The sequence below is a fragment of the Pipistrellus kuhlii genome, unplaced genomic scaffold (assembly GCF_014108245.1).
Source record: "Pipistrellus kuhlii isolate mPipKuh1 unplaced genomic scaffold, mPipKuh1.p scaffold_m20_p_8, whole genome shotgun sequence".
NCBI lineage: Eukaryota > Metazoa > Chordata > Mammalia > Chiroptera > Vespertilionidae > Pipistrellus > Pipistrellus kuhlii.
The window spans coordinates 14,143,375-14,160,331 of NW_023425584.1; the positions used below are offsets into that span (position 1 = coordinate 14,143,375).

The 16,957-nt window shown below is 38.9% G+C and overlaps 1 protein-coding gene across 3 annotated transcripts in view; it reads left to right on the plus strand.

The window, feature by feature from the left end:
• Positions 1–8,877: 8,877 nt before the first annotated feature.
• The window catches only part of LOC118711239 (hepatitis A virus cellular receptor 1), a 29,072-nt gene continuing 20,992 nt past the window's right edge, over positions 8,878–16,957 (plus strand). For all 3 annotated transcript variants that reach the window (XM_045576938.1, XM_045576939.1, XM_045576940.1), the window contains exons 1-4: positions 8,878–9,293; positions 9,758–9,815; positions 13,014–13,352; positions 14,337–14,417. In XM_045576938.1, the coding sequence (XP_045432894.1) occupies positions 9,770–9,815; positions 13,014–13,352; positions 14,337–14,417 (466 nt within the window). In that variant the 5' untranslated portion in view covers positions 8,878–9,293; positions 9,758–9,769. The remainder of the gene's footprint in view (positions 9,294–9,757; positions 9,816–13,013; positions 13,353–14,336; positions 14,418–16,957) is intronic.

Consider the following 16,957-nt stretch of genomic DNA (forward strand, 5'->3'; position numbering starts at 1 on the left):
GGGGAACAAAAAGATACTATAGGGGCCCTGGAGATGACACGTGGCAACTTAATCACAGTGTAATATGCGGTGTGTTCATAGAAGTGCCTTAAAGTGTTTTTTTTCCTTTCTTTTTTTTTCTTGTTGTTTTTCTTTTCCAGAGCTCTAAGAGACTCACCAGCTATGAAAACGAGGGCCCCTTTATCATTTGAGACTGAAAAAGTAAGGTCTTACTATGGTTTATCTGTCTTTTCCTTTTTCTAGGTTTGAAATTCTAGAAGCAGAAATTCCAAATGGTTCCTCATTTGTACTTCCCTTTATGGTGCTGCACAGGTGTTGTGTTATTTTTATAAACTGAAGGCAAGGCCCTGCCAACAGCAAAAAGATCCAGGCTAACTTTATTGTGAGTGGTGGAGGATTGATACTTGCAGATTCAAGGTGTGCTGCAATTGATTTCCGAGTGTCCCTTAAGCTTGTTTCCATTGAAATTGAAATTTTTCTTTTTTTTTTTCTTGGAAAGTTTTATCAAATCTAAAATTTATTTGGTGCATACTCTGTGCTTGCTATCAGATACCTCTTCCATTTTTAAAACATATATGTTCTTATTGATTTCAAAGAGGAAGGGAGAGGGAGAGATAGATAGAAACATCAATGATGAGAGAATCATTTTGCATGCCTCCCACTGGGAATCCAGCCAGCAACAAGGGCATTTGCTCCTTGACCAGAATCAAACTAGGGACCCTTCAACTTATATACAGGCCTATGCTCCATCCACAAGCCTATGCTGTATCCACTGATAAGGCCTCCTTTAATATGTAAAAGCAACCAGGTGAGGTATTTTACAGGTTGAAAAAAATAACATAACAAAAACCTACTTCACTTTCATTTAAATTAAAAAAAGTAAACTAAACCACATTACTTTGTCTCCAGATTTCTATTGAGAAAGGGTGGATCCTTCTGGAGATAAGCTGAGATGCCCTAAGGCTGTAATTTTTAAGATTTTTTCCACCAACATTTTCTGGGACTCTGTTGGAAAGTGGAGAAAAGGACAGTAGCACTATTAAGGTGAAAAGTTCTCAAGCTAGAGGAAGGCTCTGATTTGGGCCAATTTTCTCTGGAACCTGGGCAAAGAGCAGTATGAGTCAGAAATGTTAGTTCCAGGCTTCAGGATCCTCTGTAGTTACATTGCCTGCAACTATTAAGGGCATTCCAAGTTACTCATTTACTCACAGTAATGACTTCTTAGTTTTTGCTCAAATTCCTTCTGCTTATGGTGTGATTCTCTTTTCCTAGAGAAAGCAGTGAGCCTTTTTATTTATTTATTTTTTATTTTACTTTTTAATATATTTATTTTTTAATATATTTTATTGAGTTTTTACAAACAGGAAGGGAGAGGGAGAAGGATAGAGAGTTAGAAACATCAATGAGAGAGAAACATTGATCAGCTGCCTCCTGCACACCCCTTACTGGGGTTGTGCCCACAACCAAGGTACATGCTCTTGACCGGAATCAAACCCGGGGCTCTTCAGTTCTCAGGCTGACCCTCTAGTCACTGAACCAAATCAGTTAGGGCTGAGCTTTTTTTTTTTTTTTTTTTTTTTTTTTAAAAACCTTTTTAATTATTTAAATTATTCATGTATGGTGGTGGTGATGGAATTTGTCTAAATATGTTTATTACCTAATGGGTTTAGCTGAGTGGATAGAACATCACCCCTTGGACTAAAGGGTGGATTTGATTCTGGGTCCAGAGTATATACCTTAGTTGCAGGCTAGATTCCATCCTCAGATAGATGGAACACATATGGCAGGCAACCAATCAATGTGTTTCTCTCACATTGAAGTTTCTCTCTCTCTGTCTCTGCTCCTCCCTTACACGCTCTCTAAAAACAAACAAACAAACAGAAACAATCAATGGAAAAATAACCTGGGATGAGGATTAACCAAAAAACAGCAATAAAGATACCAACAAATAATAAGTTAAAAACACACAAATATGCTTATTTTATGGATGGGTCACCTTTAGAAAACATTTTACAATAGTTTGTATAATAATAAATAGCAAATCTTGCAAAATGTCAATGTTATTAAGTCTCTTTGACCCAGCCATCTTTTCTAAAATGGATGTGGGGGAAATGTCTTACAATCGTGTGATCATGCACACTGGTTGTGAGTGAAAGTATTGATCCAAAAGCAAATATGTAATGTTGTCAATGTTTCTAAGGAGAGAACACCCATTGTTTTGGTTTTAGGAAGGAAAAGTCATGGTTCTATCATGATATCTTTGAAAAACATTCTGCTGTGCACAGGTACTGCCTTGAGGGTGTGAGAGGAGCACAGCTCCCATCCAGTTTTCTGACATTTTTGTCATACACAAGTTCAAAACCTTGAGTGTCCATGGACATGCTATTAACATCGGAAAGATTTATATCAATTATATTAGATATAAAAATTTATATCAATTATATTTATATCAACTATATCACAGTGTAGTACTAATACCTCTCTCCCCTTTTTTTTAATCCTCACTGGTTTTTTCTTCCCATTGATTTTTAGAGAGAGTGGAAGGGGTGGAGGAAGGGAGAGAGAGAAGAGAAAGAGAGAAACTTCAATGTGAGAGAGACACATTGACTCGTTGCCTCCCCCACATACATTGACCTGACCAGGTCTGGGATTATGTGTCCTTGACAAGGAATTGAATCTGAGACCCTTCAGTGTACAGGCCAATGCTCTAGGAGCCATATCAGCCAGGGATCTACTTCATTTTTTATTAAAGGTAGTAACTTGTTTTCCTAAACTTTTGAGGGTAAAGACTGTAGGTTTGCTTCCCTCCACCTCCATAGGATGTTCCATTGCTTAGCATTAGATGCCCAATGAATATTTGGTGAAATAATGTTTGTTGAATAACAAGAACAGTTGAGTAGGAGTAGACAATCTAGACTTTATTTTGTGTGTCTTCTGTGGGTCCCATCCTCTAGTCCTCTGGTCCTCAGTTTATTCATTATAAGTTGAGGAGTAGGTCCCTGTAGTTTAATAACCCTTTCATATATAAACAGTCTCAAAATTTGCAAGGCCTTCCGGCTCCAGAGTCTGACCTAAAATCAAGCACTGTGCTGAATCTTAAAGACAGCCTAGCAGAGAACAAAGGTTTTCCAGTTCACTAATATCTCCTTATAATCTATTTAAGATAGGAAGTAGATACATTCTGCAAGAAGGTTGTGGCAGGCTGCAGAAATTTGACTTTCAAAGATACTTCTCAAGGTCTGATGTCAAGGAGTGGCAAAAAGATAAAGAATGGAATGCTGGGAGAAAGTTGTCTTTATCTATAAAAACCCTTGGGGGAAGGATTGGTGACAAACCATCTGAGGAGCTGGGAACCTCCTAACTTTAAATCCTCTGGAAATTTATGTGGAAGAGAAAATCAGAACTTGGTTGCTTGAACTTTCTGAATATTATATGGCATACTACGACAACAGTGATTGAGCCAATAGAAGATAAGGAAAATTCCAGGGGAGGGCACAGAGGAATCAAGGTGATCAAATAGATAAATCCTGAACTCACATCTTTCCAGAACATTTAGAAATTTTTGCACAAAGGTCACTGAGGACTACCTGAAAACCAGCTGAATAGAAGTCGTCCTCTAAGGTCATAAAGAAGGAGCCACGTTGACACAGGTAAGTGTGAATATGGGGTCTTGGGCAGTTCCCAAACTCCTTGTGTGGTGATGAATGAATGGGAGGGATAGTTGGGCTTCAGAGGTGCCCCCTAAGAAGGCAGAAGTCTGAACCCCACTTCAGGCTCCACAGTACAGGCGCTGTGTTGACTTCCAATAGCATCCAGCTTTGGGCACAAGTGGGTATTATGTCTGAGATGGAGGAAAGGTTATGGGAGACCTAGCATTGTACTTAGATGGTTCACGTGAACTCCTGCCCTCTAAGCTCCAACACAGAGGCAGCAGCTCCAGAAGTGCCTGGGACATAAGGGGAAGTACTCAATGGACTAACTTTAGGTGAAAGGCTGGAGGGGCAGGGATTGGTAGGAACTCTCTCAGGGAACAGAAGCTCTGATGGGTGCTTGAGTCCTTGTTGAGTTCTCTCATCCAGCTGGCCCTGAGCAGGCAGGCGTAAAATCTCTCTCTCCATTAACCTGGCCTACTCTGTCTGCCCTGCTCTGGTGTTTCCCTGAGACCCTGACCCATCCAATGAGTTCACCTTACTGGAACCTCTTTCAGCAGCTCCAGGGCCTTCACAGGAGCCCACACAGTCTCTCTGAAAAGCCCTCAAATTCTACAGGAGTGATGGCCTGCTTCTGGCACTCCCTGCAATCTCTCCCAAATGCCCTTCAATTCAGCACAAGCAGCAACCTAGGCATCTGTCAGTAGACGAATAAAGATAAAGAACACAAGTTACATATGTACAAAGCAATATTACACAGCCATAAAAAGAATGACATTTTGCCTTTTGTGACAAAATGGACCTAGAGGATAGTATGCTAATTGAGAAAAGGCAGACAGAGAAAGAAAAAGTCCATCAGTTTTCAGTTATATGTGTAATGTAAAAACAAGGACAAAGAAAACTAAATGCAAACAAGCTTATATAATACATACAGAGAACAAATTAATAGGTACCTGATTGGCATGGGGGAGGTGGGGAGTGTAAAAGATGAAGGGAATGAAAAAGTACAATCTGCCAGTTATAAAATAAGTAACAGGGAAGTAAAGAACAGAGAGGGAATATGGTCAATAATATTGTAATAATTATGTATGGTGTCACAGACTTATCGTGGGGATAACTTTGTAAGGTCTGTATGTCTAGTCACTCTGTTTTCCACCCGAAATGAATATAGATAGTTTTTTATATCAATTATATTGTAATTTAAAAATTTGGGAAAATTTACAAAACTAGAGTTGGTTTTTTGTTTTTTGTTTTTTTTAAATTTCTTCGGAGTTAGAGTCTCATTTAAATGGATCCATGGCTTATATATCTCAGTTATTTAAGCTTCTTCTGGGCAACATCAGTGAGGAGGACCTGCATGTTTAGCCTGATTTGGAGGCTGTGACTTTAGAGCTGACACATTCCTTTGCTCAGCCTCTCTTCATCTGTGAAGTGGGGATTATAAAATATGGAAATAGAAATGAACATGTATGTATGGAGCATACACAATAGCCATGTGTGGCTATTTTTTTTTAATTTATTTTATTGCCACATGTGGCTATTTAAATTAAAATTAATTTATTTAAATTTTTATAAGTTTAAATTGAGCCAAATTGACAACAGATGCTGGGGAGACAGATCTCAAATGCTCCTAAATTTAAATTAATTAAAATAAAATTAAATGAAAAAAAATTAACTTCCTCATTTGTACTAACCACATTTTTGTTGTTGTTAATCCTTACATAAGGATCTTTCCCCTTTGATTTTTATGGAGAAAGGGAAAGACAGAAAAACATGTATGTGAGAGAATCACACCAATTGGTTCCTCCTGACCGAGCCTACAACCAAGGTTGAAGAGACTTTACTAAAATGGAACTGGGATTCTTTGGTCTGCAGGCTGATGCTCTATCCACTAAGCCAAACCAGCTATGGCAGTACTAACCACATTTTAAGTGCTTTCCCAAACCCATATGGAATAACTCCATCATTACAGAACATTCTGAGTTAAACACATACACCACACACACACACACACACACACACACACACACACACACACTTGCGTGCATGAACTGCACACACCATAGGAAAGGAGTTAACAAATGCAGTGTAGAAAACAAAATAGAGTGATGAGGAATGTCTGAGGTGACATGTAAGCAGAGAACAGAATGAAAAGGAGAAATCTGGAAATGGTGAGCTAAAGGAATGCGGATCTAGGCAAAGACACCACCAGCAAGAATGTGGTAAAGAAGGGATTCATTTGAAAGAACCAAAAGTCACTGGAGCCCCATGGGCAGGGGAAAGAGAGAGGAAAATCTGAGAGTTGGGCAGAGGGCAGATCACTGGGCCTTTGCATTTAGGTTATGAGTTAGGATTTTTTATTTTTTTCTGAAAGAGCCATGGAAGGGTTCTAAGTGAGGGAGTGACATGGTCTAGTTATATTTGCCATTTATATCTTTCTGCACAATTTTACTAGTTAAATATTTACTTTACTCATATCTCTATCTGATTGTACAGTCCTGAACTTTTTTTATCCTTAGTATATTTGTCAGCCTCAATATAATAATAAAAACTGTGGAAGAGTGGAATTAAATGGAAAAATCCTTATCACTGACTTACTGGGCATTGGCAGAATCCCAGAGTATAACAACACTAATCAAAATCTTTTAATTTTATTACATTGACAATGAGAGATGAAGGGGGGAGAGAGAAAGAGACAGAGAGAAAGAAACATTGTTGTGAAAGAGAACACCAATCAGTTGCCTCCTGCACACACACCTCAATTGGGGATCAAAATTGCAACCTGGATACATCCTGTCCTGGAACAGAACCCTCCACCTTTTGGCGCACAGGGTGATGCTCCAACCAACTGAGCCACATGGGCCAGGGCTGGTCATAAAATCTATTGCCTCCCAAATAAATAAAGCATCACCTATTTGTATGTGAAGCATTTCAGAATATGCCTCCTAACCTTTGGTGGTGGTTGAAGTAGGGTCAACAGTGTCCACTGTAAGTATTTAAAGACAAAGCATAAAGTGAAACTGAATATCTAGGCTCACTAAACCTTTCCAAACCCCAGCTTCCTCCTCCAAGAATGGGTTAGTAACAGCACCTGCCTAAGTGTGAAAGGAAAATGCACAGATTCCATGACACAGTAATTCTCCAGAAATGGTGGCTGTAGTATTCATGCATATTTAGGTTTACTTTTGAGTTTACCCACAGACTTTTTTTTTCATTTCAACAATCCTCTAAGGGAGATAGAACAAGTATATTTGGCCCCATTAAAGGAATGAGGAAATCAAGGCTTGGCTCAACTTAGTAACTCAAAGAGCTACCAACTTTCTAAGTGGCAGAGCTGGGATCTGAACCCAAGTGTGGAGAAAACTCTTTCTTGATGTGACCTCTGTTTCTCCCATGAGCTGGACTTGGGCTGGATCAGAGGTTGCTTTCCACAACTCCCTGTTAGAGGCTGTCTGATTACAACTGATGTTCATTCTAACATAAATGAACACCCTTTCCTTGCTTGCTGCTATGTGCTGGTCCCTGGTATAGGCCTATTGTCCTGACCTGGTTAAGAATTCTAAAATTAGAATAGATTTTATTAAGTGGATTTGTTATTTTAATTTATTTAATTTATTTGTTATCGATTTGAGGGAGAGACATAGAGATAGATAGATCGATAGATCGATAGAGAGAAACATCAATTTGTTGTTCAACTTATTTATGTATTCATTGGTTGATTCTTATATGAAACACACAAGTGTGGCTTATCTGGATGACACTCTAACCAACTGAACTATCTGGCCAGAGTTAATTTTGTGGGCTCAAAATACCGAAGGTACATGGATATAACCCAGTTGGTGTGGTTCAGTGGTTGAGTGTTGATCTATGAAACAGGAGTGCTTGGTTCTACTCCAGGTCAGGGCACATGCCTGGGTTGTGGGACAAATCTACAATAGGGGGTAAGCAGCAGAAAGATAATTATTCTTTCTTATCACTGATTTTTTTTATTTCTATTTTTCTCTCCCTTCCTCTCTGAAATCAATAAAAATATATTCTAAAAAAAGTAAACTGAAAGAAAATCAAGATTTGTTCTTTGTGTTAAAATAAAATAAAGGTGTAAAAAATAAAGGACACAGTAATAGACCCTAAACTTGCCATGGACCAAGGATTATGATAATGAGGGCCACATGCCCTTTTTGCCTTTAACAGGGACCTTTTAGTTGACTCTACAATGGGATTTTCCACCAGGATATGTCTTCACATTCCTGGGTAGAGAGGAACTAGTTAATCTTTGGTCAGACCCTGTTATTCTAATGCCTTTGGATTTCATCCATGGAGACCTGCTATACATGGATTGGTATATACACCTTATAAAGAAGAAAGAATAGATCCTTTTCTGGCATATTTTCCCTCCTATTTCATTACTTACCCCAGAGAGCACAACTTCCTATTAGACAACATGTGATTTACACAGCCTGGCTAGGCTGCAAGTGTAATTCTCAAAGAAGGAGAACTCTCAATTCAAATCCCTACAAAATACTTGTATTTCTGACCTTAGAATTCTGCTATTCTTGTGGCATCCAGTTATGTGAAGTGTGTGTGTGGGAGGAGTATTCATTATCCAAACTGAATGATGTGTTTTAATACCCAATGCATCCACTAATATTTATTTATTTTTGTTAGTAGAAGACCTACTAACCTACAAGCGTAGGGCCTCTGGGAGCATGATGAAAAACATTGTTATTAATACTTGAACTGCTTCTTTTAATTTGTCTCTTTCCTTGTACCTGTTTGCACTGAGAACTGTGTCTTCAATGCAGTCCATTAGCAATAACTGAGCTACCTCCCTCCCACTGAACTCCCTGCTGACCTGTAGGTGACCTTGCAGAAGGGAGGTGTCATGAGAGTGTAAGAGCGGTCAAGAGGGGTTGAGTGCGAGGAGAGATTGTTTGTTCCACAACGTGACTTCTGTTTCTCCTACAAGCTAGTTCAGGCCAGAATGGAAGCTACTTTCCATAACCTTCCTCCACTTTGATTATCTGATATAATCAATATTCATTCTGACGTTAATCGGTATACTTTCTTTGCCTCCTGCCATGCACCATTCTTAGAGCAGGCCTTTGTCCTTTCCTTGTCAAGCATGTAAAGTAATTTCCAATAGCTGGTAGCATTCATAAACTAGTATCTATGACTGTCCCCATCCTTTACTCCATATAATTATTTCTGCCCTGCTAACAAATGTGGTCATCCATTTTGTCTTGCAGTCACCAGAGAAGTACCTTGCATATGAATGTTTTTCCTAAACTGTTATTTGCCAGATTGGAGTGGCCTGCTTCTTTTGCCAGCCTCTCTCTGTCCCCCATTTATGAAAGTAGAATTTCAGTTCTGGAGTTTTGCTCTGAGTCTGTGTCTATGAGCAACAGGCCCGGTCCACATTCTGCTTTCTGAAATATTCTCCTGACATCATTCAATAAAATGCAGTCTGAGTCGTTGCTTCCTATAGCATAAATGATGAAACAGTGATTCACATTCTGACTTAATCCTTGTTAGTAGATAACTTGGCAATATAACCAAGGCTAAGAACTAACCATTGTGGCCACAGGGCAAGGAGAACCCTCTACTCACCAAAGGGCCAGTAGACAATCATCTCAGAGCCCAAGGGTAAGTGCATCAGGACCATTGGAGGGCTGGTCTTTGCTCTGGTGTTCCCCCAACTAAGCCTGTGGCATCCAGTTATGTGGAGTGTTTATGTGTGGGAGGATATTCATTATCCAAACTTAACGCTGTGTTTTTATACCCAACTCTAGTTTCTTCCTGTTTACTCCTTAATCTCTCTGAGCATCGGGAGTCAGTTTGGACTTTATATGTTGAAAAGGAGCTGGGAAATAAGAGGCTACTTCCAAGGGCAGCTTTGCCTGTTTGTCAGAGGTATAGAGCTCTCAGCCACCCTGAGCTAACAAATACCTGAAGCCATTGTATGAGGTCTCCCATCCATAGCAGGGTAGGCACATGTGATGCATGCAGTTAGGGTACAAGGAAAAGTTGCAATCTGAGAATTAAGACATGTCCCCATACCATCTGCTAGGGGCACATCAAAAAGTCCATTTTTTTTCTCTTCCCTTTAGGCTGATACCATCATGCTTTCTTGGGTAGCCTTCCCCAGCCTTATACTGCTTTGGGCAGGTAAGTGGATAGGTGGGCTAGAATTTGGAAGGCCTGGGCATGGGGGAGTGTAGGATTGTGTGTGGGTGTGGGGGAGGAAGATGGATGTGCTTGGACTCTGTTGGAAGGTAATAGGTCAACTTTTGAGAGCAAAGAACCAGGCTGAAAAAAAAAAATCTGAAATGATATGAATCACAAAATCTAAGGTGAAGTAGAACACTTTGTTATATGCTGCCATTTGTATTTAAGAAAAAAAGCGGGTGGTGGGTAGTTGGGTATATATGGACTTCTCACATGTATGTAAGAAATAGTACCAACTTTTTCCTGGTATGAAAAGAAGAGATGGTGCTAGGAGGGAATGAAAAGAAGAGATGGTGCTAGGATGGAAAGAGACAAGTCTTTCATTGTACATTTTGTATATGTGTTTTTAACTATGTGTAAATAATGCTGTTAAAAATAAGATATGTCCTGGCTAGTGTTGCTCAATTGGTTGGGCATCTCCCCATGCACCAAAAGGTCTCTGGTTCAATTCCCAGTCAGGGCACATGCCCGGGATTCCTGGCTGGATCCCAGGTACAGGGCATGCAGGAGGCAGTCTATCACTGTCTTCTTGTCATACCAATGTCTCTCTCTCTCTCTCTTATCCTCTCTTTTATACTCCCTCTAAAAATGAATAAAAAAAATCTTTTAAAAAGTATAAATAATATAGAGGGATCCCCCCAAATACACACACACACACACACACACACACACACACACACACAGTGTTTCCCTGAAAATAAGACATCCTCCGAAAATAAGACCTACTTACAGGTTTCCTTCTGAGTGAAATATAAGGCATCCCCCAAAACTAAGCCCCCCCCCCCCAGGCTAAACATGAAAGATTTGGTCCACTGATTCTGAAAGAAATGGAGTCACAAGAAATTCACCAGGAAATTCAGGAATTGGATTGTTATGATGATGTTCCAGAAGATGATGACATGATTGTCATTGAATAAATGAGTAAATTCTTGATACTGTAGGATTCACAGTTTGTCTGGTTTGTGTTGACAACTACCATACTACCGTACTGTATACAGGTAATAAATTTCCTTTATTTTCATTTAACAATAAATGTGCTCCGTATTCTTCTTCATGGAAAAATAAGACATCCTCTGAAAATAAGACCTAGTGCATCTTTGGGAGCAAAAATTAATATAAGACACTGTCTTATTTTCGGGGAAACACACACACACACACACACACACACACACACACACACACATTTTAACAGCCAATAACTCAATTTTTAAAATAAAATGTATTTAAATAAACACTGTATTTATAATTATTCAAAGTGTGTGAATACCTTGTTGGGACACCCTGTATATTATTTCAAACATTCGATGAGTTGGAAAATAGGTATATCCTAAATTAAAAAAAAAAAATCATCAGATGTGATGCGATTATGGGGATAAGTTCATTTAAATTATACTTCCATACTACATTCTTAAGTTAGCATACTATATTTGTAATCTACAATGATGTTAGACAAAATTAAATATTATAGGAATTAAGAGAAAAAAATAGACTCTTACTTCAATTAACAATCACATTTTATTTCCAGAGCACTTTGAAATTCACAGCCCAGTCCTAACTATGATTAGTTGGGGTACAGCATAGGGAATATAGTCAATAATATTGTAATAATGATGAATGATGTCAAATGGGTACTAGTCTTATTGGGGGAATCACTTCATAAGTTTCTTAAATGTCTAATCACTATTTTGTATACCTTCAACTAATATCATATTGTATATAAATTGTAATTAAAAAAAATAAGGTTAGTTGGTACATCTCAGATTTCATTTAAGGACCAACTTGACTGCATTTAACAGTATAGGATTTTAAAAATATGTATATTTTTATTGATTTCAGTGAGAAGAAGGGAGTACATCAATGATTAAAGAGAATCATTGCTAGGATGTCTCCTGCACGCCCCCTACTGGGGATTGATCCTGCATTCTCCTCTGTACCCCAACATGGAATTAACCTTTAACCTCCTGGCTCATAGATTGATGCTCAACCACTGAGCCATACCTGGCTGGCGACAATATGGGGTTCTAATGCCACTAGTACTGGAGAGAGTTTTTTTTTTTTTTTTTTTTTTAAGTGGCTTAATTTAGTACTTGATTGAATATTGTCCAATTCTCTGGATTCACCATGGGAAGTGTGCCTCATTCTAGTGCCAGCTGTTATCTACTCATGAGAATGATTTATACTTGAATTTTTTGAACCATCCTCAAGAGCATGATCAGCCTTGGCTCCTCTGGAACCATTAGAAACCCATTTTCTATAAATTGATTCCTGAAGAGTTTATTAGACTTTTGCCTATAAGGCAGTGATACTTTATTATCTTTAAATTTAAATTTTTGTTTAAAATCATTGATTTATTATTCTACTTATGCATTTATTGGTTGATTCTTGTATGTGCCTTAACTGGGGATCAAACTCAAACCTTGGCATACTGATGATGTTCTAACCACCCAAGATACCAAGCCAGGGCCTAATAATACTTAATTAATTTATTTAAAATATGTATGTACATCAGCCTGTGTTTTGGGCTTGATCCCCAGTATTGACAATCATTTGGTTCAACAATTTTGGAAATAAATTTGATAAAAAAATTTTTGCTCTTTGCCCTGGTAATTTCTATTTTAAGAAGTTTATCTTATTGGGAAACAATTCTAAATAAAGAAATAACTTTAGCCCTAGCCAGTTTGGCTCAGTGGATAGAGTGTCAGCCCATGGATTGAAGGGTCCAAGATTTGATTCTAGTCAAGGGTATGTACCTCGGTTGCAGGCTCGATCCCAGCCATGGTCAGGGCTCATGCACGAGCTTACAAGTCAATGTATGTCTCTTACATTAATATTTCTCTCTCTCTGTCTCCCCCCTCTCTTCCACTATTCTAAAAGTTAATGGAAAAATATCCTTGGGTGAGGATTAACAAAAAAACAACAACAACAACAACAAAAAGAAAATAAATAAGTTTAAATTAAAAAAGAAAGAAGTTTAGTCTATCAAGAAACCAAAATGCTGATAAAGATGTAAAAATTTTTATATTTAAGATTAAAGTCACATGATTACAAACAAAATAAACCATATCAAGAGAAGTAAGTGGGTGTAAATGTAAAATTCAAATATTGAGACCTCATACTCAGTTTTGTTTTTATTTGCAGATGTTGTAGTTTCTCAGACACGCGTGACTGGAGTGGTGGGACAAACTGTCATGCTACCCTGTAGCTACTCTACAGCTCGTGTAATTGCACCTATGTGCTGGGGCCGAGGATCATGCCCTTTATACAGATGCTCAGATTCAGTTGCATGGACTGATGGCTACCGTGTCACCTTTACGAAGGACAAGCGTTATAGGATGAATGGAATCATTTCCATAGGGAATTTGTCTTTAACCATAGAGAATGCAGCCCTGTCTGACACTGGCATCTATTGTTGTCGTATTGAGTTCAAAGGGTGGTTTAATGATTATAAAAAGAATATATGTTTGGAGATAAAGCCAGGTGAGTTTGTCTTCCTGTGACCTCTTCATGTGCATGAACTGAGATGTTTACTGTTTGGAAATGATATCCTCTTCCTTTAGGAAAGAGAGCGGAGGTTCTGACAATCCTGTTTTGTTTTGTTTTTTTTTAATAACTTTGGTGAAATAGAATTACTTACTTTGTAGAATGAAGTGTTAAAAGAATCTAGTCAAGAATGGAGATTAGAAAAAAAGAAAAAAAAAGAATGGAGACTAGAGGGCCTTCCCAGTCTGCAGACTATCTCTTAAAGCAGTGCTTCAAAAATACTGGTTAGCTCATCACGAGGTATTCATGGCTCCATAGGGAGATGAGGTGTATATTTTTCTCAAACTAATTTAATGTAAACAACTGCACTTTTCCTCTGAGATGATGTCATTGAAATTTATAAAATAGGTGGGGTCTCTGTATAATATATTTAATCCCAGTGCAGTCTGGAGCTTCCGACTCCTTCAGCTATGGAGAGGCTGCAGCAACCTCCGTAGTCAGACCTCTCTGTGTGCACTCACTCAAGCATGAGCGCCTTTAGACTCTGCCCGCTGCTGCTCCAGGCTCCCCTGAGTCTCCCAGTCTCTGAGTCTCTAGATGCCTTTCTCTATAGTTCAGACTCCACCCATATGAGCCTAGGTCTACTGGGCTTCGGCCGGGGTTGGGGTTCAGTGCAGTTGGAACTGGGGTCCAGTGCAGTCAGGGGCTTCCTTTCCCCTCCGCCAGTCAGGCACTTGGCCACCCTTTCTGCACTCATGCGTCTCCCTACCTCAGCGCTTTGTGGCTCCCCTGATCCGTGAACCTCTCTCCTTCTTTATAGTTGTAGATTTCCCACTCAGCCAGCTTTCCTGTGTTTTTGGATGATGTCCATTCTGTCTTTTAGTTGTTGTTTTGAAATTGTTGTGAGAGGTGGCAGCTTAGGTGCACAAAGTTCTTGTTCCCTGATGCTTGATTAATCCTTGCTTTCATGTTGATTTCTAGCTCCAACCACTGCTCCACCACCACATAAGGTCCTCACTTCTGCTCATACAACTCCAGCGACCATGAAGAACCTCAAGACAGGTAAAGCCATTTGTTTCTGAGGCCAGAGGCCTTCTAGTAAGAGGATGGAAACTACCCAGGGCATGTGTTAAAATGTCTAATTCAAGGTAAGGGTTCTTAGGTGGCTCCAAGCAAGTGTTTCATAGGGGCTGTGAACCCTAGTCTCATATTATATCCAGCTTTTGTAACTATAAGTATTTTCAGAATAGGAAGACTCATGAGGTTTTTAAAAACTATTTATTGTTGAAAGTATTATAGATATTCCCTTTTTCCTCTCATAAATCCCTTCTAGTCTGCACCCACACCCTCCCCCGAGGCCTCACCATACAATTTTCTCTATCCATGGGTTATGCGTATATGTATGCAAGTTCTTTAGTTTATCTCTTCACATCCACCCACTCACTCCCAACTTCCTTCTGAGATTTGACAATCTATTCCATGCTTTTAGGCTCATTGGTTTTTCTGGTCATATTCTCAAAGGCATTCATTATTAGTCCCCCCGCCCTCTGACCATTATTCTTTGATATCTAATGAGGATGGAGTGGATTTTGCCCAATGAGCACAGGTTTAAGAGGAAAATACAGGAAATGACAGAGAAAATGGTCAAGTTAATGGCATTCAGTTCTCCCAAGGAGTTCTGAATAAGGACCCTTTACTTCACTCTGAAGTTAGACCCTCTACCTGAGAATAAGATTGCAGTGAAGTTAATATTCGCTCTGTCTCCTATGTCAGGAACCATGCTAAATACTTTGCAAATATTATATCACTGAGTTCTTATGACAACCCTATACATTTTATGTGTGATTCCTTCTTATTTTATAGGGTGCTGTCAAGTAGGTACAGCACCAGCTTTAACAATTGTCCTTTCAATCTTATTTGTATATACATTGTGTAAGCATTGAAGTAGACAAGTTCATTAGAAAAAATCTGGTTAGTTTTCCTTCTATTTATTGTTCCTTATGTTCCTTTAAAATGACTTTTTTTTTTGCATGTTTGCTTCCCCCTCCATATTATATTTAAAATTGGAGAAAGGAACTTGGATTGTATCTTCCTAAAAGCCTCTGATTATACCTTAGACTAGAGTCAGCAAACAATAGTGCAAGGCCAGATTAGATTCAAATTAAGCCCACCAACTGCTTCATAAATAAAGTTTTATTGGAGCAATCATATCCAATTATCTTTTATATAGAAACCTTTACACTGTTATAGTTAAGCCTCTGAGATCATCCAGCCACCAGAGCCTAAGCATTTATTCTCTGGCTCTCACAAAAGTTTGATGACCTCTGCTTTAGATTAATGCCTTCCATGCAATAGACACAAATATTTGTTGAAAACATGTTGTTGTTTTTTCCTCTTCAAGACAAAAATTAGCTCAATTCCATATTAAACTAGATCTCTCCAAAGAAGAGCTTCCAAGTCAATAGACTCCTATACAATGGACTCCTCTTTTATACTCATTAGAGTTAGATTTAAAAATCTTCTTGTATCTGGGCCAGTGTTGCTCAGTGATTGAACATTGACCTATGATTCAATTACAGTCAGGACACATGCCCAGGTTATGGGCTCAATCCCCAGTGTGGGGCTTGCAAGAGGCAGTCAATCAATGGTTCTCCCATCACTGATGTTTCTATTTCTCTCTTCTTCTCCCTTCCTCTCTGAAATCAATAAATTACATTGTTAAAAAAAAAAGAAAAAAAAGAAAGCTTATTGTTAAAGAAAAATAAGGTGTTTGGTGAGAAAAAGGGCCAAATTCTTTTTAATATATTTTATTGATATTTTACAGAGAGCAAGGGAGAGAGATAGAGAGCTAGAAACGTTGATGAGAGAGAAACATCGACCAGCTGCCTCTTGTACACCCCCTACTGGGGATGTGCCCGCAACCAAGGTACATGCCCTTGACCGGAATCGAACCAGGGACCTTTTAGTCCACAGACTGACACTCTACCACTGAGCCAAACTGGTTTCGACAAGGGCCACATTCTTGATCAGGCCTTCATTGATCTACTTTTGCTTCTGAGCCATGCATTGTGTTTAGGCTTAATTCTAGCTCCAGCTCTCTCTCTGGGCAGTTGGAGACCTTCTGTAAGTGAGCTGCAATCCTACATCACCTCTGACTGCAAAGAGTCAAAAATATTTCTTGTGGTTTAGTTCACCTTCATCCAAATGTATGTTGTATAAATCCTTCCTGTGATCTTGCATCTGCTGGTGGGGCTGAGTTAATCCTCATCTGTGGTGCCAATCACTTGAGAGGGTACCCTCAGGTACCTGAATTTAATGCTACTTATTTGGTAAACATTTTGGGTCTCGGAGCTGCTATTTAAGTAAGTCTTAGTCATTCACCATTGAGAAGACTAAGACAGGTCCAGACTCTAGGTATTTTCTGTACCTCACAGATGTTTATCTGATATGCATGGATGATCTTTTCACAATAATTCAGCTTTAATTCTGGTTAACCCTTTTCACCTCTGATTGTCCTAAAGTGTATACATTTCAGTGCATGTTTTCCATTGGCCAGATGGTTTTCAGATTTTAATTGAGAAAGGATAAGGACTCTGAGTTCA